The sequence below is a fragment of the Agelaius tricolor genome, unplaced genomic scaffold, assembly GCF_023055355.1.
Source record: "Agelaius tricolor isolate 1412-34295 unplaced genomic scaffold, bAgeTri1.0.p SCAF_14, whole genome shotgun sequence".
NCBI lineage: Eukaryota > Metazoa > Chordata > Aves > Passeriformes > Icteridae > Agelaius > Agelaius tricolor.
In genome coordinates this window covers 5,938,305-5,962,823 of record NW_027269274.1, presented here as the reverse complement: position 1 = coordinate 5,962,823, position 24,519 = coordinate 5,938,305, and the positions used below count along the sequence as shown (strand labels likewise).

The window sequence follows — 24,519 nt, the reverse complement described above, 5'->3', positions numbered from 1 at the left end:
TGGCAGCTCTTACAGCAGCCTGGTTTCTCACTGTTGGCACAGTGTCTGGGGCTGGGTGTTGAGCTCTGAACACCCCAGGCTGTTCCTGCCAGCCCTGGCCACCTCTGCTCTCCTGTTTTTGGCACAGTGTGTCCTGATAAAATGGGGAGCAGGTGGTCTCTGCAGGTTTGAGGTAAGGAAATGGGCTGTATGGAGACAAACAGGCTTTTCTGGCTCTTTTGCAACTCAAACTTAGCTGATGGCACAGTGCAGAAGAACCTGTTGTGTCTGTGGTTCCATACTATTTTATTTACTGCTCTTATTAACTGACTTTTTTCTTTTCTTTCCCATGGGGTGGGCTTAGCTTTGGTGTATGTTGGTCCCAAGCTCCCAGGGGTGTGGAGATGCCATTTATTTCAGCTGAACACCAGGTGCCTCACTACTACAGCACAGCTATTTCCCATGGGAAGCAGCTCAGCTCTCCCTGCTCTCTGTGGGATCAGCTTTGACACCCAAGTCAATTTTATTCTTCTGTGGAAATGTTACTGATTAGATTGAATGAGATTTAGTCAAGAAACTTAATTTAACATACCAAGTACATGAAGATAGATGAGTACAGCACTTATAACCTGGTAGGTTAGATACTGGTAGGGGTAGATAGAAGGTGATAGAGGCAGGGCTGGGTGGGATTTGTTTGTGTGGCTGCCTCAGGTGGATTCTTCCTGAGCTTGGTTAGAGCCTGTGCTGGCAAGTTGTAATTTCTAACTTAAGGCAATGCACAGAACTTATTTCCATGAAGATTTTCTGAAGGCTGTTAGAAATCAGCAGGAGGTTATTTACCACCAATGCACAGCCCTAAAACTCCTTGTTTGCCTGATGTGTCATGGAACAGCAGATCCAGGAGGTGTTTTGAGCTTCTCAAGTGCTATTTGCAGAATCAAACAAAGTGACAATGGGGCTTATGAAGAGGTGCCAGTGCTTTGCAATAAAATCCACCAGAAGAAAGTCTCTTCTTTGTGGAATAGGTTATTCATGGTACCCTCCCTGTGCCTGTGAGGATCCTGTAGAAAATTACAGCCAAGAAATTGAATCAGCAGTAGCCAAAGCCCAGTTGGCTACAGATGGCTCCTTCCAACAGAGCCTGTTGCCATTTGTTCCCTGTGCTGGTCTGTGACCTTTACAGCTCAGGCACTTGCTGCTTTCCTGTTGGGGCTGGCAGAGGTGGTGCAGCACAGGTAAATGAGCTGCTCAGGGCTGTCCCCTGTGCTTGGCTCTGACTACTCTATATACCAATATACAGAAATGTGGAATGGTAGCCACTGAAATGCCAGTGGCTTTATCATGTGGGAATTATCATGTTGTAACAGCCATTTTCCACCTAATTTTCCTGGCTTTTTTCCACCTAATTTGCTGGCTTTTCTTCTCTTGGAGTGATGAGTGTGAGGAGAGGGCTAAGCTCTAAAATAACTGAGATAGCTATTTAGAGATTTGCTACAACAAATCTCTAATAAAATAGCACAAAGCAAGACCTTCTCATGTATGTTTTATGTAAAGTCTTAGTTGAGCAATAGAAATATATAAACTAGTCCAAATTGCATCAGGGTGAAAGTTATAATTACAGTTTTATTGATTAATCATTAAGTTTCAATCAGGGCATAACCACTGGGACTATTATTTTGTCAGTAGTCTTTTTGATAATATGTACTTTTCTTCCATTTTATACTTCATGATTTAAATTGCTTCTCAATGTGAAGCATTAAGCCAAAGACTCTCATGTTGGTATTCTTAAGGCATGGCTCTGTATTTCCACACTGTTTTTTTACAAAACAGAGAAATTAGAATTTAGAGCAAGAAAGTGTTGATGAATTTCTAGGTTTGCTGTTCCTTCACTGGTGAGTATAAATGAGTCAGATACCTTCTTGTGCACCAATAAAATGTGAGTCTGTGCAAATCTTAAATGTGTGAGAAATCAGTCAAATGGGAACTTTTAGTTTTTATAACAGCCACTTTCCTGTATTGTTTACAGGCTGTGGAAATTTACAGGAGAAACAGTCCTCTGGAACTGGTTTGGTCCATTTTTCCAGTTCCAGCCTGGGAGAGACAAAGCCAAGCAATAAAAAGGCAGGGGTTGTAGCAGTGTTTTGTTTTGTTTTGTTTCCTTTTAGGCAGGAGGAATATAGAAAGCTAATCTCATCTCCCAGAGTGAGATAAAGAAAAGTGCACACAAAATCTCACCTTGTTAAGCATAATTATTTTTTTTTCTATAACTGAATCTCTCTCTATAGAGACTCTGAATATCCCATAATATATTAAAAACTGCTTACAAAGGCACATCCAAAACTCTAGAGGGCAGATACATGTTGTATCATCTCATCAAGGAAGGAGAAGGTTGAAGGATACATGAGTTGGCAGTGGGGGAAAAGCGCTTATTATACCACTTGTGTAACTGAAATCTGGAGATAGAAAACACACTTAGTGCATCCAGGAATTTGGAATTTTTCATCTTGACTCTGCTTTGCCCTGTATGTTTAGTCTGCCTGTATCTTTACAGTGAGCTGCCAAATGTGCTTGGAAAACGTGATATCATAGGGAGTGGAAAGGAAAACCAGATGTTCTGAAATGTTACTTTTAATATTCTAAGGTGGTATAAGTAACTCTGAGAAGGAGCAGCATTTTTAAGCTTCTAGTGCCCATTTTCAGTAGTAACCAGGTGTGTCTTGCAGGCCCAGAGTTAACTGTACAGATTTTTTAATTTCAGTTTAATATGAATGTGTGTATTAATTACAAGAAACTTTGCTGAATAGAAGTTCCCCCTCTGAGCCTCTCCTACCAAGCCCCTGCAAATGTGGTTTTATGGGACAAGTTTAGGATTGTCCTTGTTTGACCAATGAGATTTCCCTCAGGAGTGCCAAACTGGTTGGATTCAGCACAGCTAATTTGGATTCAGCACAGCTAATTTTACATCCCACTTGCTTTACCATGGAGGTGAGATTAAAGTTGTTTGGCTCACATTCCAGAGGGAGCTGACAACAGCCCTTTTCCATCTAATATTTAGATATTGTTATGGTTACAATATGGGCTTTGCAAGATATTAGTGAAAGTTTTGGGTTGTTGCCTGTAAATTGTGGGTTCTCTCTTATCTTTTGTTCTTGATTGGCTATTTTTGATGACATTGTCTTTTTTTTTTTTCTCTACTTTGCAAGACAGCAAGCCACCTTGACTTTCAGAGAGGAAGTGAGGGGGAGGACTGAGGACCAGCATGGGAGGGAGATGTCCTGTATTTTTGGCAGCTGTTGGCAATGACCCTGCTCTGGATCTTCACCAGCTGAGGTTATTGAGCTGCTTTGGTCCTTGTGCAAGTTTCTAGAGTACTTTGGGATTAAAAGTCTGGAGATTTGAAAAGCTCAAAAATTTGTCACTTCAGTGAGGAGAGGGGATCAGGTGACTGCACAGGGCAAGGTGAGGACAGGTATTTCAAGGTGAAATTCCAAACTCACTTGGAATTCCAGTGCGTTACCACTTGAGGTACTTCTGTGATAAGAGCAAAGTGTGTGGTTCATCTGTGATTACATCTGACCCTTCATATTAATAACTTTGGAATTTTTTTTATCTGCTGTTGGGATGTATCAAATAGGAAAACTTCTTAATGCAGGAATTATCTTTCTGGGGAATTCATTTACCCTTCTCTTCTAGTATGAACTTGTTTCTTAGAAGAAGCAAGCTCAAATACAAGCAAGTTTACAGTTTTACAAATCATGATTCTGTAGAATGACCTTTTGAGCGTGCTTTTAATTCAAATAAAAGAGGAAAGTGTATGTTTTACTTTATTTTATGCTTGTGGGGTTTTATTTCTGCATAAAAAGAGGCATTTTAGACATGATGGACAACACTCTTGTCTATCTCTGTCCATCACTCAGCCACTTCATCCCTCTGCCCTGGCAGCATTGTTTGAAACAGTTAACCAGTTTCAGTTTAAGAGAAGAGGGGAATCTCCAGAAGGCTATTGGTGTGGATTCCAGGAGAGTAACTGCTAGGTCAGAGAAGAAAGTTGTTATTAATGCCTGTTCTGAGGAGAAGGCAGAAGCGTGAGTCAGACAAATCCGCAGAGTAATGGAATGAAAATCTCCAGCAGGATAATTGGCCAGGGCTTTACAGCATGATAAGCTCTGGAAGATCAGCTTGCAAGAGCCCAATCTAACAGAGACAAGACAGCAACTCACATCAGACATGAAATTAAGATTTTAGGTATTTCAAACTCTAAAACTGCAGTGTTGGAAGATGTGACTTTTCAGTTCAACAGGAAAGTTGGACACTTTAGGGAGAGCTGATTTTAGTTCAGCAAAGAAGAGATAAAGTACTTATGTCTAGACTTTGGGCTAATGGCTTTGAATATTTTTGCTATCCCTTTTCTAGAAGCTGAACTAATAAATGGACAAAACTGTTCTGCATTTTATGCTTTGCATCCTATCTGCTCTCAACCAGTGTGGCATGTGCTGGCAGATCATAGTATTCATAAGCTGTGTGCAAATGACAGCAGTCAAAGCGTGATGGGACCTTTCCCACAATACTGAAACTTTTTTTTTCTATTTTCATTGATCAATGCCTGTCATTTTAGCTGTGACTGTGCCTTTTGTGCTGTGCAAATCTGGCTGCACACAGGCTTTGAGAAAGGGAATACTCCAACCCTGGCAAGATGAGCAGTGGTGGGGAGTGCAGCAACGTAGGTGGTCTTCTGAATTAATTGTGGTGGGGTTTGAAACACTCATGCATGAATCTATGTGAGGTCAGGTCTGCAATACAGATGCTGTAGGATGTTTGCCAAATCCTTGTGCAGAAGCAGTGGTTAGGAGATGGTTGGGAAGGTGAGACTGCTGCCTTTGAGAGGTAGCGGAGAAAGAGCAGAGGACGGATGAAAACTCGGTTGGGAATTGGTTGTAAATAAAGATGAATGGGGGCATGAATCCACAAATGCTGCCAACAAATTCATCATACAATTAGAGGCTGAAATAGCAAATTAAGAACTGTCAAGTACCTAGCCAGCCACCCACACTGATCTTCTCTTGTGTGCTCCATGCTAACTGCACATAGTGCATCCTCTCCATCAGCTGCTCTCCCCACACTGCTTTGTGTAACCTGCTCAGTTCAGGGCTTAGAGAACATGCTGCTTTACAGTACAGCATGGTGGTTTCATGTCTTTTGATCACAGGGCTGATAATCAGTTGCTTTAGAAGTATTTGTAGCTCAGAGTGTCTTCAGAGGAAAGCAAATTTGGATTAAAAAGTATTATAAGTGTAAAGTATTTCCTGATGGATTTCCTGACTTACTGTACCAGTCAGCTTTGGAAATGTTTGAGACACTTTGGAATAAACTTACCTTCAGCAATGTTCTATACAGAGTTTGTCAGGAATAACTCTGAATAGCTCCATATGTGGACAAGCCCATAATTCTTTAAGTGAAAGGGCTGAAGGAAAGAGTAAGATATCAATTAAAGGAAAAATACTTAATAAAATACAATGTAGTTGAAATTTCCATATTCTGGGCCAATGTAACCCCAAGAGAGTGAGAAAATTGCAAAATACTAGCCTTCTTTCAACAGGAGACTTAATGTATTTTCAGAAAATACTGCCTGTGTTCTCTTGCCTGGAATCTCATTACTGTCTGTCCTCCTGTAACTCAGCCTGACCCCACTTGGCTGGTTGGACACAGTTTTATGCTGGATGGGATGCACCACACTGCTTTTGCTGAAAGAATGGTTTGGCTGCAGGATTTAATGAGTTTCTTAAGCCTTTTAAAATAAATTTAACAGACTTTCATGGTGAAAGTGTTGCTGGAATAGATTGGATCATGCAGATGGTTCTGTACATTGACTTAAGGGTCTATTTTTCTTAGGTTTTAAGGATTTCTGTCTTGAAATGTGGTAGTAATTTATGACTCAAACATCCACCAGGTTAAGGAAGATTTTTTTTCAAGTTGTTCAGCTGCCTGATTTTGCTGGTTGAGTTTAAACCAACTGCTTGTGATTGTACTGAGGAACTTCAAAATCTCTGGGACACAGTTTGTGCTGGAGTACAAGAGGTGTGTAACATCAGGCTACTTCTGGTAAGTTTTAGGTCTAGTTTTAAAAAGGAAACTCTACATTGCTTAAATGTTAAAAGACCAATTGATTTTCGCAAAACACAGAAACTTTAAAAACATCTGCAGTGAGAAGTACTTCTGCAAAGCTGTTTTTAGTGTCAGCCTTGTCAGCTTCACAAACTTTCCCTGTTCTCTGCCTGTCAGCTGATGTAACTGGAATAAGAGCTTCTCCTTGCTGTGAACAGAGCTTGGCACAAATTCCCAGTGCTGGAGGACAAAAGTTTTCTGAGGTGTATCTGACACAGCTAAAGGAAAGGTAGGCAGGGAACCCACAGCAGGATTTGCTGGGAATGGATCTGGGCAACTGAAGAGCCATGTGTGGGGAAGGAAATCTGAGAGGGGCAGGAGCCCAGTAGCCCTGAGAGGGCTCCTGAAATGATGGATGATCCCAGCTGGGGATTTCAGGCAGCTGAGGTGAAAAGGCTCAGCCAGGATGGCCATTGTGAAGGAACAAGTGTGTGGTGCTGCAGATGATGCTCTGAAGCAGGAAGGAGGCAGCTCTGGGAAAGAATAAAACAGAGCTGTCATAGATTTGAAATGACAGGATGAAATAAATCTGCAAAACAGCTCTGCAGATTCCAGGTAAAGTCATCTAAGGTGGGAACGTGGAGGAAGTTGAAAGTGTTTGTGCAGAAATTCCAGTTTTCCAAATGCTTGTGACATTTGGTCCCTGTGAATGGTCTCATCTCTCTGAAATAATATGTTGTTAAGCTCTGGGAGGTGCTGAGATCTGAGGGATCTTGCTGGGTGAGATTGTTCTTTGAAGAAATGTTTCCTGCCAGCATACAGGGGAACTGCAGTTAAATTAATGAAGACCTGGTTGTGTCAGTCAGAGGAAAAGATTGGACAAAGAGCTTGGCATTGTCTAAACTTTCCCATCCAGAGCCCATTAGTCAAAACTTGTTCTCTCCGTGGGGTTTAAATTAGGAGTGGAGTCACCTGTTGATGACCCCAGCAGCTTCACACAGGACTGACTTTCACTGGGCAGGAAGGGCACTCTGTGCTGTGTGGGGGGAAAATAAGATTTAGCATATTCTGAGGCTTTGTGCTGAAGGTGAACACTTTCCCTGGGGCTGGCATTTAAAGACAGTGGACAGGACATGCAGGGGGCACTTTCTGTCATCCCTGGAGACAATTCCCTCATTAAAACAGGAGTTAACTCTGCCATTCTGTATTCTCTGTGCTCCAGCAGCTGGCACAGCCTGCTGACAAGCACGTGTGGAAGGATTTGTTCACAGCTGCAGTTGTGACCCACAGTGAGCTACTGACCAGAGAAACTTGTATTTTTGTTCTGTCTTGGTCAAAAGTGCAGCAGTTATTTAGGTGAAGGTTTATTGGTGGTTGAAATGTTTTGAGTCTGTGATTGCAGCAGTTCAGGTGCTCTGTCCAAGGAATACATGAAATCATAGATATGAATATGAGGATATTTCATGTTCCTCCTCTTTTCTGCTCATTTTTCTGGTGGTGGGAAGGGTGAGGCAGTTCATCTTCCCTCTGCAGCTCACAGCTCATGATCCCTGCTAGCAAATGTTTCCAACCCAAGAGCTCTGACCACAGTTAGGACCACTTATTTGGAGGATGAAATACTTTGCTAATCTCATAATATTGCAGTCATTTTTCCCTTCTGTTGATGAGGGGCATCCCAGGGAGAGCTGAGGAACCAAGCATAAATTTACAGGATTGGGAGAGGCATGGAAAGCTGCAGTGCTGAATTCAAGTTTTGTTGAGAGTCTTTGACATGAACCAAGAGGGAAATTTCCCCTTTATTCTCCAGATCCAACGGAAATCAGTGCAATTTAAGACCTTTCAATTTTAAACTTGACTATTATTTAATAATTCAGTTATCTGAGAAAGGGAAAAGGACATTTTTCATGTTTCAGATTAAAAATAGTAACTTTCTACTTGGAAGGGAGCATCTGACATAGAAACTGAGACACTGAGATTATGACATCTTAATCTATTTGGGAAGCAGCTTTTTTTTATATTAAAAAAAACCCAGAAACAAAAAAGCAAACTTGAGCTCCAAGGTAACTTTTGTCTGCAGCAGTATGGTCAGGGCTAATGCAGGTTACACTTAAAAACCCCAAAACCCCAATTTGTTGCTGCTTCTCTTTGAACAGGGTCTTAGAGTTGTTCTATTTTTCTTGCTTATTTTACATTCTGTTCAGCAGGCAATCCTTCTGACCTTCAGAAATGGGGTGAGAGCTTAGGATTTTGTTAGCAGATTGACTGCAGCCTAAACATATGTCCTTTGATAAATCATAGCATCTTTGTTGTTGTCATTTTTGTGCAGCAGCTTTTCCTCCCTAATGGGTTAGTGATTATCTTGCACAGGTATTGGGAGGTTTAGACTGAAGTTTCTGCTCTCTGGATGCAAAATTTTATAGTGTCATAAATTATATTTTTATTTGATTAGGAATAAACTTATGCAAATGAAATTTAAGAGAAAACGTCCCCAGGCATATTTTGTGTTAAGTATTTAACTGGTATGGTGAACATCAATTAAAGCTTCCCAGCCTACCCAGACAGATAAAGTCCTTAAAACTAACATCCTGTTGAGAACTTTAAATATTAAAATCCTTTAGGAAAGGGTTCTAAAGGGTTTAAAACTGCATCAAAAGAAAAGATTTCTGGAGTTTACTCCATGTTTCTGTACTAAATTTTCATGTAGGCTGATCTATGCAAGCCAGAGATTTGCTCAGAGTCACTGAGTGCAGGTTCCTAAATCACCAGCCACTCACAAATTCCTTAGCAGGTCTTTGTCCTCACACTGCCCTTCTCCTGTCATGGAGCAGAATGGCTGGCTAATTAATAAGTGGAAAAATATTTGGTCTTGATGCTCACCTAAGCCCAGTGCAGAGAACAGTCCAGCTCATTAGCCAGGAGCTCACCAGGTGCCACAAATGAGGCTCTTGCTTCAGTGGGTTTACAGCAGGGCTAATGCCTGTCTCTTATTAAAGATAACAAGTGCTCAGACTCGATGGCTGTGGGAGCTTTTGGGAGTGTGTGAGTCAGATCATCAGCTGTGCAGGGTGCTGCAGGAGGAGAGAAATGAGATAAATGCTTCCTCAAGCTGCTCTCCCTAGAGCTGCAGAGCTCAAAGTGTTGTACCAGCTGTGTCCCTGCTTCTGAGGAAAACTGTGCTTAAACCTGTGCACCAGCCCAGCTTAAATGCCCAGCCTAAGCCCTTAACAGCCATTATGGCACCTGCTCTGTCCTCTTCCAGATGCTCCTGGATGCACCTCGTGCCCAGCTCACAGGGTTAGTGGTCAAACTGGAGTGGAGGTGCCTAAAAACAAATCTCTGTGTTATCTTTGATTCTCCACCAAACCCTACAAATCCAGCCAGGGGGAAGACACTTTTCCTGGAGCACAGAGGGTCTAAGGAAAAGGCTGTTAATCCAAATAAGATATGTTAATATTTGGATCAGAATATAGCACAGAAGACCAGGAGTTGTTGTGTTCTTTTCTGAAGATGTTGGCAGTGTCCCTTTGCACTGAGCCTCTGTGTAAGCAGGACTGTGACCACTTTGTTCTTTTTTATTATACAAAGAAAAGTGCTGGGTACCCCTGTGCTGAATTAGATGAATCTGCCTGATTCTGAACAGCTGCTCTAGCTTTAGGTGGGATTGGGCCCTATGCAGAAGTTCCAGTTTTAAGATCAGGTGTTTCCAGTAAACTTAGGTGAGCCCATAGGAAAGGCTTTGGGAGATGCTATTTTTTTTTTTCCTGGTGCTATTTACAGCAGATCTTATTTTCTGTTTGCTACATCCACATTTATACTGAAACAAACTGTTTAAATCGGTGTATATATAAAGTTTCATGGCACTTTGGAGACTTCATTTGCTCTGGTCATTCTTCACAGCAGCCAGGACAGTCTGGTTCCAACACAAATCCACCAGGAGATGGCAGCGTTGGTTCGTGCAAGGAGTGCCCGAAAGTTAGAATGCTTTCCCTCACTGACAGAGGAAAGGAATTACCTTAATTTAATCACAACATACTCGGTCTTAGCAATACATAGATAAATGTTAATGAAATACACCTGTTTTTAGCTTTTGTTCCCGACTGGCTAATGCAAGTCAGTAAATTAAAATTAAATTAAAAATGCACCTAGGTTTTTGTCTAAATACTGGAGTCACCCTCTGACCCAGTAAAGATTTGAGACAAGGATTTTGAAATTCAGTACTCTCTTGCTCAGAAGTGGTCATTGCATTAAAAAGCTGGAAAGGTATAGGTGCTAATATTGTCATTTCTGCACACCTGCTCTGTAAACTATTAATAACTTTGCTTGTAGCTGTAAAATCAGGTTTCTATATAGCTTAAATTTGAAAATTCTTGAGCCTTTTGTTTCAGTATTATTGTTTTCCTGCCCTTGTGGTGTATATACATGTGCATTGACTTTGTGTTACCTGACCTGATAGATAAGGAAGGAGATTACAGGGCAGCACCTGAACTTTCCCAGGATCTTTATTCTGTCTTTTTGCTCCCATCAGAAGATGGGAATAGCCCCTGGCTCCAGAGTTTGCTTGGGAAAATGAGCATGGCCCCAGCCAATGGGGTGCTGCTGTTGCCTGATGCCCTAATGTCAGCTGGGGTGGCTGAGCCCTCCTCATGGCTCTGCAGATGGTCAGCACAGAGCTGATTTGTCACCAGGTCATCCCCAAATCCAGCAGGACTGGCCTGAGCCTGGTGGGCTCTATTGTGCTCCTCTGTGTCAAGCAACAGGCTGTGTGAACAGCCAAGAGATTCAAAAGCAATTTCTTGCTGGGGGACTGGGGAGCTGGTTGGGCCCCCTGTGTGAGTTCTGTCTGTGTTAATCGTGTGGTGGGTGCAGGTAAAAGTGTGGGACAGCTGCACACTGCATCCCTCACCCTCCCTGGGCCTTTGCTCATGACTTTCACAGCTGAAAATTGAAGTGTGGGCTCTCTTGGTGCAGTGTTACTGGTGCTGCTTGAACACCTTTGTCCAAGAAAGCAAAGCCTGGAGAGGTGCATTGTGTTCTCTTACCTTTGGCAGGATTCCCTGGAGGTGCTGCAGTGATTGGGATCAGAGAGAGGTAGAATTGAGATCTTCTGCACCCACCAGCCAGGCTGTTACTTTTTTAATAAGATACATGTGAACTTAATCTTGCATACTTCCCTTCAGAGCCCTGTTCTCCACATCAAAAGCCTGCAGGGGTTGTTGTTGACAGGAAGGTGCATGTGTAGGAACAAACAAGGCTGTAAGTTCAGGAGCACAATGAAAATGTCACCCTGCAGTCTGATGTTGGCAGCTGCAACTCGTGGCTTTTTGAATTCCAGAAGTGCCCTCTGGAAGCAATCTGACAGCACTGCCCAGGTGACATGAGCCCTTATTTCCTTTCAGAACAGCACAGTGTAATCATTGTTTTTGTTCTTGTGCAGCCACAGACTCCCTTGTAAGCACAGATTCAAATGGAAGGAACATCAAAGTTAATTTGAAATGAAATGCACCCCAAGTAGTCAGGGGGAAATGGAGACATTACTTTGTAGCCACCCTTCTCCTGCCAAAACTGCAGCACCCCAGATGTCAGGAAGCCACGCTGAGCTCTTTGTCTGCTCTTGATTGACTAGATTGTTTTCATCCCAGCCTTTTTAAAGCCTTTCTCCTGCCTCTGTATTTTTAAGGAATAAAAAGCTAATATAAGGACATGGAGTGTTATGAAGCATGAAGTTCTATAAATATTTATGCTGAACTATCAAAAAAACTTGACAGTTCTTATTTTCTTGACAGATTGGGGTCACTTGTTATTTTTGACCCTGAGAATTGAAGAGCACATGGAGTTAGATCTGTTTGTAATGACTTTTGGATATTGTTGTCCAGTAAACTTGTAGGAATGTAACAGGATAACAGATTTTTTTTCTTGGTGTCTTTGTGAAAATGAAACCTAAACCTTGTACTGTGTTACCCACAAATGACCACTCAAGTTATTGTGTCTGTGCAATCTCCAGTGAATTCCTGTACTTTCTTTGGCACACATGGATTTCCCAGTTAGCTGCTTGGTTTGCCCCTTCAGATGGACAGCTTTCACCTGGGCTGCTCTGCACTTGAAGCACTCTGTGATCACTTTTGTGTCTAGGAGCTACAGTTTATTCCTGAGCCCAGCACAGAATGGTCTCAAGGCAGGCTAAAAATCTGGCAAAGCCCTATGGGGTCTGCAGTGTTTTGCCACCAGTCCCATCACTGCTTTAAGTATCCCTGGAGCCAACTCTGCTCCTAATTTTAAGTTTGTCCTAAAGACAAACTCTGCTTCTAATTTTAAGTGCTGATTAATAGGCATTTTCTAGAGAGCTGAGAGGCTTGTAACTCCCACACTTCAGGACCCTCATTCTGTGAAATGATGTGCACACAAGCTTAATTTAACCCTTGCCTGAAGCCAAAGTGGCAGGTGAATATTTAAAATCCAAGCCTGTTTTTTTTCAGCAAAGCTGGAGCTTTGTGGCAGCAGCCACATTATTACATCCAGCTGCAGAGTCCAGGAAATTCATTCTGCAGGAAGGGATCAATCCAATGCCTTACCTTGAATGAGGCATGGTGGGTATTTTAAGGTAAACCTTGGAATATGTCATGTCTAAAGCTGACCAGAATGGCTCCTGCTATCACTAAAGGGCACAAAGGAATTACCAAAGAAAGAAGTTTGTTGGTTTTATAGTCCTGAATCTACACTTTAAATCTGTGAACGTGGGGGAACAGCCAATTCCTGTGACTGCCAACAGACAGGATGGATTCAAATTTTGGTTTTATCAGTGATTTTCTCAAATCAATTCTACTGCTGCTTTTGAAGTTAAAAATTCCAAGGGTGCTTCCATGTTCCTGTTAGTATAACTTTATGATCAGAAAGTACATGGCTCCCAGAACAAATACAGAAGCTGCTCATGGGACACCTTTTAAGCCCTATAATGACAAACCTGATTTCCCCATTTGCCAGGTTTGTGTTCTTGGAAGGAGTGTTTGCTGTATGAGGAGAAGCCAGCCCTGGCTGCCTGACCCCAGGTTCTTTTGCAGGTTGCCTGTCTCATCCGGGTTCCGTCCGAGGTTGTCAAGCAGAGGGCCCAGGTTTCTCCTTCCTCCAGTACTCTCCGGATCCTCTCCCACACCTTGTACCATGAGGTGAGTTCAGAGCAAAATTCTCAACATTTTCATCCTTCCCACTCAGTGCCACACATGTCCAGAAGCATTCCTACAACTTTATCCCAGTTCTGGGCCTTCCCAACACTTTTCCATCTATTGTTCTGCTCTTAAAAGTGATTGGCATGTTCTGATTGAGGAAACCAAGCTCCCACCTCCACCTGGGACATGTTTCAAGCAACTCTTTTTTTCTCCTCTTTTTATATGGGATACCTACATTTGAAGATGATGGGGGAAAAAAAAGTATTTAGCTTCCAGATTCCAAAGCTCTGCTTGTATTTATGCAAACAGTCCTTGTCTGGGGCAGCAGGACATGGAGTCTCTGTGTGCAGTTTGGTGAATGGTTCCCAGTTTTTGAAGCTGGATTTGGAGGGGGTGACCAAAAGGCAAGATTTCAGAGAGGCTCTGGAGGAGCCAGGAGGAGTTCTGGGAATGAGTGCTCATTTAGTATTAGTTCCTTCTGAAAAATAAGGGCCTTTGTCTTCTTTTCAGGAGTTCTGCTGATCCCTCCTGTGAAAACCTGTTCATTTCTGTTTCAGCTGAGTTTCACAAGGGGGGATTTTCAAGCTGTGTTCCATAAGAGAAAGTGGCTTCTAAAAACAGTGTGGAGAAAAATAGTATAATACATTTTCTAAGTGTAAAACCCAGGGAAAGGAAGACATAAATATGACCTTCAAATGATCCACTTGATTTTTATTTGCTTTCAAATGGAAACTGTTGTGATAACCCTGCACCCTTCTTCTGTGACTTGATTCTGCTTTAAAAGCTGATTCTGTCAAAACCATATGTTTTTCCCTTTCCATATAGCTGGCTAGAGAACCATAAGCCTTGCCAAACACTTGAATTAAGTGCCCTATAATAATAAACAACATAATTTTATATGCACTTATAAAATGAGTTTTAATTGTTTTGAGTATTTTCAGCTGGTTAAAAATACAAAACATTTGTCTTGATAAGGGCTCTGAATCAAGGCTAAGGAGGTGAAAATAAAACCCTCCAGCACTGTAAATAATGGAATACAGTATACAGTGTTATAATCAATACAGTCAATTTGAAGCTGAGGTGTGACACTTTAGGGCTATAATGCTTGCCTCATAATCACCAATAAATTGTGGTCTTTGACAAACTCATTCCCCCTGGATGATGCTTTCTTTTGTTGCTTTACAGGGTATTCAAGGCCTTTATCGGGGTTATAAAAGCACCGTATTAAGAGAGGTAAAACACTTGTCTTTTTCTCTTTTATTTTTGTTTCTTTTCAATTGCTTCCTTTGCCTCAGTTTTCTAACAAGAGATAATAGTACAGCTGAGATCAGGTGCTCTAACCTTAAGCTCTAAATCCCAGCCTATTTCATTCTAGGTAAGTTACCAGCCTGTAATTTCAATAGAATACTGATAATGAGCACTAAGCAAACCTTTGAGTCGTGCAAAAATTCATTTGCCATCCTGTCTCCCAGTTCTGTTGCTGCTGAATTGAAAAAGGATGGAAAGGTATATGTTAACATGGGAAAACCATAAACTAAAGTACTGGAAACTTTCTCAAGTCTTGTGATTGCATCATGTGAACTATATATGCCAACAATGGTGAACTGGTGGCATCAGGCCAAGTTTAGCACAGACAGATTTAGGCTTTCTTTAAATATATTCGTCAGCAGATGCCAAGGGATTATTTGTCATCTGTATATAGAGAGGATTGTGCTCTCTCTAATTTTTTTTCTTTTTTTTTTTTTTTAATGTGTGAAAGAAATGCATTTAGTCACCCAGTCTGTAGATTTGATATGGCATTACTTAACTCTAAATCAGAAGTATTTCACTGTTAGGAAAAAAAAAAATAGGGCTAAAAATATTTTGGTCCACTCAGAAGAAAATAGTTCCTAAACTAAAATTTTTTATAAATGTACTGTGAATTCCAGGATTAGTGTCATGGAAGTGCTTGATATACTGTGTGAACTGAAGGGAGTTTATAAAATAAGTGGAAAAACCTACTGATAAACTCCCTGTCTAAAATTGTTTCAATATCAGATCCCAGGAGATCATCTTTTGACAAAACAGAAATTGCATGATGTATGTGTACTTGAAATAGAGAGATCAGTTGGTTCCTAGGAAAACATCAAATCACAGAAAGTTTGGGTTGGAAGGGACCATAAAACCCATCTTGCTCTACCCCTCACCTTCCACCATCCCAGGCTGGGTTGCCCCAAGTCCTGTCCAACCTGGCTTTGAACTGGGGATGGGGCAGCCACAGCTGCTCTGGGCACCCTGTGCCAGGGGCTCCCCACCCTCACAGGGAGGAATTCTTTCCTGGCATGGGGCTGGACACAGCCTGGGCTCCAGCAAGGGCACCAGGGACATTCTGGGGCTCTCCATGGGACATTTTGGACGTGCTGTGTGGGTTTGTCGCCTTATGTAACTCAAGGGAATAAAGGTTAGGTTTGGATACCTAAAGGTAGGTTTGGATCTTCCCTCTTCTGTTTTAAACACAGGCTCAGTTCTGTTGTCTGTGTTGCCATTGATAATAAAGCCAGTTGCAGAGGCTTTTTAATCTTCATTCAATAGCTCTGTTTTTTGAAGCCTTTCTTCATGCTGAAAACTGTTTTCAGGACAGTTGTGTTGGCCAGCTCTTGTTACAAGTACAGAATAAAGATGGGTATTACCGAAAACAAGAAACACCAAACTTAGTGTTCCTAAAGTGCTGACAAATGCACTGCACTTTATTGTAGCAGTTTTAAGAGTTTAAAAAAATTAGTTATTTGTGCAAAGATGACACCTGCTTTTCTGAAATGTAACCCCCACCACAGCTTTGTCCTGTACTTATTTTCTGGCTCACTAAATGTGTTATTCACTCAGATTTCATTTGCTGACGGGCAAAAAAGGCGAATGAATACGAATCATTTTGATTTCTCAGAGGGGTTCTGAATAAATGAATAAATTTAGATCCCATTGAGTACAGATTTTGCATACTAACAGGTAGATAAAGCACATGGATGCTACTGTGTGCTATTCTCCTTAAAATTTGTTTTGGCATATGTCAGGGTGGTAATTAATTTGCAGACCATATTCATGGCACAGTGTGTGACCCTGCTGAGATAACTTTGTTTACTCAAAATGGCAACACTTTGTTGGAAATTTAATGGGAGTCCTCTTCATTATGTATATTCATAAAAGATCCTTCAGAACTGATTTCAGTTGAAGTATTGCTTTTTGGAAGAATCTGTCCAATAGAATGAGAAATAAGTGATTACTAAATGAAATGTACTTTCTCTTAAAAATGAAGCAAATCATAGGTGATGTTTAAAAAGAAAAAAAATAACTTTGAATTTAACACTGTTAAGACTGTTGCATTTTACTGACACTAAATTTTGTAAAGCAATGTCCACTCGAGTAACAGCTTTTTGCACCTTCATCTGGAGCTGCTGTAAGCCTGACATTTAATCTTGGTATTTTTCCTTCTCTTTGAGTACACTTCTTCCTTTAGGGTCTTTATTTTCAGATAAAAATCTATATTAATACGTTATTAGACACATCCTGGTAGCTACATAGCATATATCAGGGGGTACTTAATTCCAGCTGACTTTTATACTTACAAGGTTTGTTTACATGCTTTGGTTCTCTGCCTACACAAACCCCTTTGTTTAGGTATAATGGAGTGGGAATTTTTGGATAGAGAGTCTTCAATGCATGATTTTTCATTAAAAGAAAATTGGAAGAGGCTGGGAATATTGATGCTTTGCAGATGATTATATTCTTGTGTTGGCAAAGTTCTTGAGCTGGTGTTTAAGAAAGGTTAATTTTAGCTATTGAATTGGGATAAAATTTTGTGTATTATATCAAGAAGATTTCTGGACAGGGATCTGCTTGCCAGTTGATTGAATTTCAGTAAAAATAAATCTGTTTATAAATGGAGTGTGGTGTGGAAGCCTCATCTTCTTGCTTTAGTATAGAAGATCTTTTCAGGCAAGCCTTACTCTGCTCCATGTAATTGGCTTTAGCTGCTGTGCTGGTGCAAGGTTTCATCCTTCAGTTTTGATTCTCACTCTGACTTATCCCCTTTATCTTCTCAGAATGCTTTCTGAGCAGATGGATATTAGAAGAGAAAGAAGATGGTTGAATACATAATGCTTTTGGAAATAACTTTGAGTGAACCTCCAGGCTTGAAAGTTTTGGCTGTGACTCTTTTCACCTTTTTGGTGCCTCTTCTCTCACATCTCCATTACATTTTGGTCTTTACATCTTCCTTTGATGGAGTTACACTGAACTAATCCTAAAATGGAAGGGGAGGTGAGGTACAGTGCATCATTCTGTTGGCAGCAGAAGCCTGACAGAGACATCTGTGCTCCAAGAGGAAGGCTTTTGTAATAAAGCACAAAGTGGGAGTATGGTTATTAGGTTGCTCAATGAGACTTTGAATAAATGGCAGAAATCAGAGGCTGTGAAATGATGTGGAATTCCCATGATGTCATTTCCAAAGCAAATCCAAGTGAGAATTGCCCCTTCCTATGGCTGTAGTGTACCAGGGTGCAGCACTGTGGAAACTGGATCATGCTACTAAGATCAGTCAATGAACAGGTAAATTTATTCACATCTTCCACGACAGAGAAAAGTTAACTGGTAACATTTCCAGCCATCTCATAATAAGGCAGGAGCAGACTTATAAATCCACTGCAAATCCTTTAGAATTCCTAAATGGGAATGGAGTTCTGCTGCTGAGATCTTATATAGGCAAATGGAGCCAGATTTTTAATTCCTGCATAATTCATTTTATTAACTATGACCAAGTAGAACATCTGTTAAAATTCCATAATGTTCAGTTCATGGGAAAAAGAAAGAAACCCCTGAGTTCCCACTGGAGCTCTTCCATTTCCTTTCCTGTTACAGGACTCCAGCAGATGTCTTAGAGGACGTTCTTGTAAATGAGGGGACAGCACAAAAGAAAAGGAAGTGCTTTGTCCCTTTCCCTGTGTACAGTGAGTTACTTCACTGGCATGTCTGTGTGCAGGTTGCAGCTTCTCAGTAAATCTGGTGTCCCTTTTGTCTTGAATTACCAGGGTTTGGAAGAAGTGAATGAATCCAGAGTGGGTGTTCTGTGTGCTTTTAATCCAGTTTGTCACTTGTGAAAATACTGCAGATGGCCTGGCCTCTAGCTTGGAAGTAGATTCAAAAGGACCTAAATTAATATTAAACTTTCTTTAAGACAAAGGGGATGGAGAATGACTGGCTCTCTGTAATTCACAGATGTCTTGGAAAGAGACTGAGAGTCCCTTTCAAATGTCAGTCTTTGCTGTGCAGGTAGCCCTGGCTGAGCTGGTCTATTGTAGAAACAGGGGAATAATGTGCTCTGACTCCGTGATTCAGAAGGCTGAACAATTGCTTTATTAAGCTTTACTATATTACTAATAGTATAATAAATAACATCCTAAAGAGATACTGTACTAAGGAATATTATACTACAAAGATACTAAAGAAAAACCTGTGACTGTCTGCAGACAGCCAGGACACAGCTTTGACCCAACTGGCCAAGGAATCACAACAACCTTCTCCAGTGTCCAATTAACAAATCACTTTGGGTAAACAATGTCCATAACACATTCCACATGTGCAAAACAACAAGAGCAGCAAGTAGAGATAAGAATTGTTCTCTTCTCTGAGCTTCTCACTACCTTCCCCAGGAAAAATCCTGGGAGAGAGAATTATGTCTCCCTCTGTTCAGAGACTGTGAATACCACACTTGTCCTCTTAGACTTTTCTGGGACAATTCAAGCTCTGCTTGTGTTGGCCTCCATTCAGGTGGAGGTGGCAGTGATGCTTTACTTGTTGATGTTGTTTCAGATCCCAGAGCTCTGAGATTGAAAGGAAGCTCCTGACAAACCTGACCCCACTTGGGGGCCACATGCTCCTGGCTTTGGTTTAGGTGAGGCAGCCCAGCTGTCACCTTGGGCAGTCCCAGCTCTTTAAGGTAGAGCAGCTGTGGGTTGGTTTGGGGTTTGTGTTTTTCCCTTCAGTAAATGCAAGGCAGAGAGCCCTGAGTGGATCAAGGCACTGCTGCTGTCTTGGGAGGGGGGGAATGGTAGAATAACTTTGGGAGGAGAGGGACAGCCAGTGCAAAGGGTGCTGTGGCAGCAGTGTGACAAACAGCAGCAAATTCCAGAGAGCCAAGCAGAAATAACATCTCCTGAGGAGGAGGAGGAGGTACTGCTTGTTGTATGTGTTCACAGAACTGCTGTCCTTTCACCAGGTGTCTCTCAAAAGGGCTGTGGAGGACCTGCAGTGCAGCCTTTGCAGATGAGGAAGGAGCCAGAAGTAAAAAAAACAACTAACAAACAAAACCCCCCCAAACCCCACAAACAAACAAACAAACAAAAAAACCCACAACAAAATACTCTTAAACAACTTACTGCCTAGAAGAGGAAAACTAAAGCAGCTAGCAGCAAAATGGGCCTTAAAGGCACACCTGCTTGAGTTCTCCTAATTTTAAAGGGTTGTTGAATAAAGGATGCTGAGGGGGTTTGTATAAAAATGTAAAACCCAGCTGAGATATGTTGACCCTGTTGACTGAGGGTTGGAGGGGATTTCTGAGGTCTGAGCTCAATAGGGCACACTGCAAACAGGGAGTTTGTTTATCCATTTAAGGTAGTTGTGCATGCTTTTCTTTTGTTAGGACATCTTTATATAAATATCCTGTTCTCTGAGCTGTTAGAGAGGTTTTTTTTTTTTTAAGTTTATCTCTGTTGCTGTAGGACAGAAAGAATGTTATTAATACATTCTTTCACTTGCACAATTAAAACTTTGATCTTTTGTCGTTCTCTGTGTATTACAGAGCAGATGTCGATAGAAATAGGCAAACAGGACACTATCTTAGTACAATATTTGGAAAAATAAACATCCTCCTTAGTGAAATATGTGCAGTATCTGTCTTTTGTTCCCTTCTGGAAAACTGAGCTGGCTTTTTGTTATTTTGTGACTCTAGATAGGTTAGGTTTAACCAGGAATTTGCCAGGCAGGAGCTGTAACACTGGTTTTTTGACTTTTACTGAGCAGCCAGCATTTCTTTGGCTTGGGTGTTTCCATATAGAGCATCAGCAGTCTCATGAAAGGGATAGGGGCTGTAAAATGGATTAAAGAGCTTTGTGGAAAATTGTGCAGAGCTTGTGTGACTTCAGGATTAATGGGAGGAAGTTGAAAAATAAGTCCCTGCTTCCCACTCTAACATCACTTTGTCTTGGAAAGCCCATCACTGGAGTTGTATCAGCTCCTGTATCACTTTTATCATCCTAGGTATCAATATTCAAGGGGTTTTCATTTTGAGGGGGCTGTGGGGGTTAAAGGGGATTCTTCAGGGGTGGGAGCAGAGACAAGTCTGGGATAAGGCCTCAGGCACACCCTAGTTTGTGACCTGGAACAGCAGTAAATGGGTAAAATGAATAACTCTGCTGCTGTAGGTTGTGCTCATTACCTTCTCCCTGCAAATGCTGGAATAGTACTTGGAGATGAAAATGGAGATCTCACAAAGCAGCTGTAAATGACTTTTACAGCCTACAAAATAACCCTGGTATTCCTAATTTACCAGTTGTGGGAAATGGGTTTTGTGACACGCCTGAATGGTGGACAGAATCCTAAAGCAAATTCCTTGACATTTGGGAGGAAGGAATGAGGGGTTTTTTGGCTTTTTTTTTGGTCAAGCATGTTTACAAGCAAGATGTTCTGGTTGAACACTCTCTTGCTCAGGTGCAGTGTCCATACAGCCTGGCCAGAAGCAGAATTCAGCCATCCTTGATGCCATGGATGTGCTGTTTACCAGTGGAGCACACAGTCACTGCACCTCTCTGACATCAGTGGGTCTATTCAGATGAAAAGAATTCCATATATGCAGAGTATTCCTGTATTTTGAAAGCCACAGCCTTGCAGCTGGGGTCTTTGAAGAGAAAACCACTTGGAAAGCCATGTGCACTCAGAGCACAGGCTGTGATTTGATAATGCAGATTCTTTCCAGCTCAATGTGGGTGCAAGCAGAGTCTTGCAGGAAGCGTGTCCTGCTCCAGGCTTCCAACAAAGAGACCATTTCCATACATTCTCAAAGCAGCTTGCTAAAGTGTTTCTGCAAATGCAGCATTCATGGTGTCGGAATGTGTTTTGTGGGTGGGTAGCAGCACTGTGGGCAAGAATAAGTTGGGAAGAAAATAATATTATGAAGAAAAGTTCTATTTTTCTCTGTGCTGTGATATTTTTGTTTCTTTTGTTGTTTTTTTTTTTGTTGTTGTTGATTTGGTTTTGTCTTTTAAATAACCTAGGAACTCTATTTGCTACACTGATTGTTTTGATTTCTGTGTTTCACAATGGTTTGAATTTTTGGCTGAGTGGTGGCTTTTAGTTTTAATTCCTCAGCTGCATTCCAACATGGACAACTGTATTTTGTCTGTGTAAATACTTTCTGTAGGTCTCAGTTCCTGTTTTGCTAAGTTGTAGATCCATCCTGCTGATGGTGGAGGTTTGGTGGGCTGTTTTTGGTGAAGGCCACATTTTGTTGGTGGGTGAAGCAACTTCTGCATGTGTGTGCTGAAGTGGGTAATTCTCTAACCCCAGAAAGTGTAGGGCATATGTTTCTATAAAATATGTACAAATATACATGGGGATACTTCTAAATGTAAAATATGGTATAGCTTTTAATAATTTCTTGTCAAGGGTCTTGGACTCTCTGAAGCAACTAGTCCTGTAAATGTTGTGATTGGTCTGGAACAGCAAGCAATTTAGCAATTTCCTGAAAGTACAGGCCTGTTTTTCAAGGATGAAATTCTTGCCTGAAGTTGACCAAAACATGATTTTACAGTGCAAGACTTCCACTTGCAGGATCACGCTGCTGTCAATTTTAATAGCACTTACCTGTTTTTTCATACTTAGGGTACTGTTTTCTGGTTTCTCTGCACCTGCTAAAAACAGAAGCACAGTTAAAAGAATCAGCAATCTGATACTTGAATCTGTACCCAAAGATTATGGTGAAGGTGTGAAAAAGAAACCAGATCTATGGCAGAGAGCTCATTTAATTTATCAATTATGCTGAGGATTGGAAGAATGGCTAGAGAAGCACTTGTGAAAGAGTGCCACAAGAAAAGTTCTTCCAAGTGTTTAAGACATATCATACTTCAATTATTTTGAAAGACTACCTGCTTATTATCTAGCAGGAAATAGGAATTGCTCCCACTGTTTTGAGTGCTGGAGAAGTGCCCCTCAAAAGAGAAAATGCTGAAAGCCATAACTTGCTTCAGGATGTTTTAAGGGCTGGTTTTAGCGGATGGAATAAATGAAACAGCTTTCTTAGCTTGGTCAAAGGGGAATCTCGGGAGTGCGGCAGGAATTCACCCTTGCATTAAATATTTGGGGCAGAAAAAGGGAAATCAGAGAATTCCCGTGGCTCCCTGGCCGCGGCACTGCCCGCGCTCGGCCAGCAGAGGGCAGCAGCAACCGCGCCTGCGGCACCCCGGGCGGAGTTTGGGGTGAAATCCGCGGATTTGGGGAGTGACCCCTTCATCCCGGGGATCCTGGGAGTGACCCCTTCATCCCGGGGAGTGACCCCTTCATCCCGGGGATCCGGGCAGTGACCCCTTCATCCCGGGGATCCTGGGATCGCTGCTTTCATCCCGGGGATCCGGGCATCGATGATTTCATCCCGCCCCTCACCCTGCCTGCAAAGCAAACCCAACATCTGAAATGTGAAATTGTCGATTTGATGTTGGGAACTAGCCCTGTTGAGTTTCACTTGTGTGAGGTTTAGCTTGGGACTGACTTTATGGGCTCCTATTTTTTAGCTTTGGTGAGGTTTTTATTTGATATAAATAGGTTATATGAGGTCTGTAGCATTCTCCGTGTATTCTTGCCCCATGGAATAATGCCCATGTGCCATGAAAAAGAGAAAGGAGAATGTCTGATCCCAACACCTGGCAATATCTGTGCTGAGTCTTCATGGGCTGTGTAATCTATTTCAAATTTTACTTCAGCATCTGTTAGTATTCTGCATTTCTTTAGTTTATCTGTTTCTAAGAAAAATACAACTAAATTCATAATTTTTGGGACAATGTGGTGTGCACCTTAATTTGAAAATCTCATGTCACTTCTTGGTGATAATATAGTTGGAAATGCAACTATTGCATATTGTGGGAGGTGGAGCAGAGTGGTAACATGATTTTCATAACTTTTATAGAAACTTAGGTAAAGCAGGCCTGGTGTGTGTACTGCAGATGGAAGTGGTGCTATTAAACCAGGCTCTTATCTCACTTTTATTTTTCTGTTAATTTTATGGAAGCCAATAAAGCATAAGCTCTGCACATTTTCTTATTATGTTGGCTGAATATGTGAAAATTGTGTTCTTGCTTTTCAAAGCCAGCAGGTCTAGAGCTTGCCCTGAGTGTTTTGGCATGGCTGCAGTGCTGGGGTCCCTGTGCCAGATCTGGCTGTCCCAGGCTTGAATCCTTCCCAGTTAAAGGCTGCTAGTGATGCACAATATGTGACATGGCTAGATTTCTGTCCTGGGGAGACTGAGGCATCTCAGTGCTCTTTCAGACAGAGCAAAGCCTCAAAAAGAGAGGGAATCATAAGCCAGGATATTACCCCTGCTCTCCCATGGGAGAACAGCCAGTACATTGTGTTCTGTGGTTTCATTTCAGTCTCTTAATGTAAAAGAGAGGGGCAAATGAAGAAGGTTCCGTGAGCATCAGAATAAATAATGTGCTCATACCTCAGTGGGAGGTTATCTGCTCCCTTCTTGCTTTTGCTGATATGAAATCCTGAAGTGCAATAAAACATTTTAGGAGGCTCATGAAATACAAGGCCATAAGGCACTTCACTGAATCTTGTCTTGCTGACTTTAATGTACTGAATGCCAATTAAAGCAAAATTTAGCCCATTATTAGTTTTGCCCCTGGCTACATACCTCAGAAGTTTTGGGTGGATGTTTCTTACCCCAGCATTTTGCCTCCTGGCCTGTGCAGCTGTGCTGCTGATATCCTTTCTATTTCTGGAAGTGACCCATGCAGTTAGGTCAGTTTGTTTTAGCCTCACTCCTTGTTGCTGAAGTAGAATAGCACATTTCCCCTAACTGCATGAAATCCAGGGTAGACAATCTTGATAAATATGATTAATGGGCTTTGCTCTGCAGCTGAAGGGTTCCTGAGCTCCTGTGTCAGCTGGGCAGCAGCTCCCCAAACCAGCCTTTACACAGAAAGGTTCAATTGTCTCTCTGTGTCTCAGGTTCAATTATCTTGTTAAAAGTATTCCC

At 41.6% G+C, this 24,519-nt stretch overlaps 1 protein-coding gene across 6 annotated transcripts in view; it reads left to right on the top strand.

The window, feature by feature from the left end:
- Positions 1-24,519, top strand: part of SLC25A26 (solute carrier family 25 member 26) — an 82,100-nt gene that overhangs the window by 5,694 nt on the left and 51,887 nt on the right. For 5 of the 6 annotated variants that reach the window (XM_071439390.1, XM_071439388.1, XM_071439385.1 and 2 more), the window contains 2 exons: positions 13,137-13,241; positions 14,427-14,474. The exons of the other annotated variant lie outside the window; for it this stretch is intronic. In XM_071439390.1, coding sequence (XP_071295491.1) covers positions 13,137-13,241; positions 14,427-14,474 — 153 coding nt within the window. The remainder of the gene's footprint in view (positions 1-13,136; positions 13,242-14,426; positions 14,475-24,519) is intronic. 6 annotated transcript variants of the gene reach the window in all.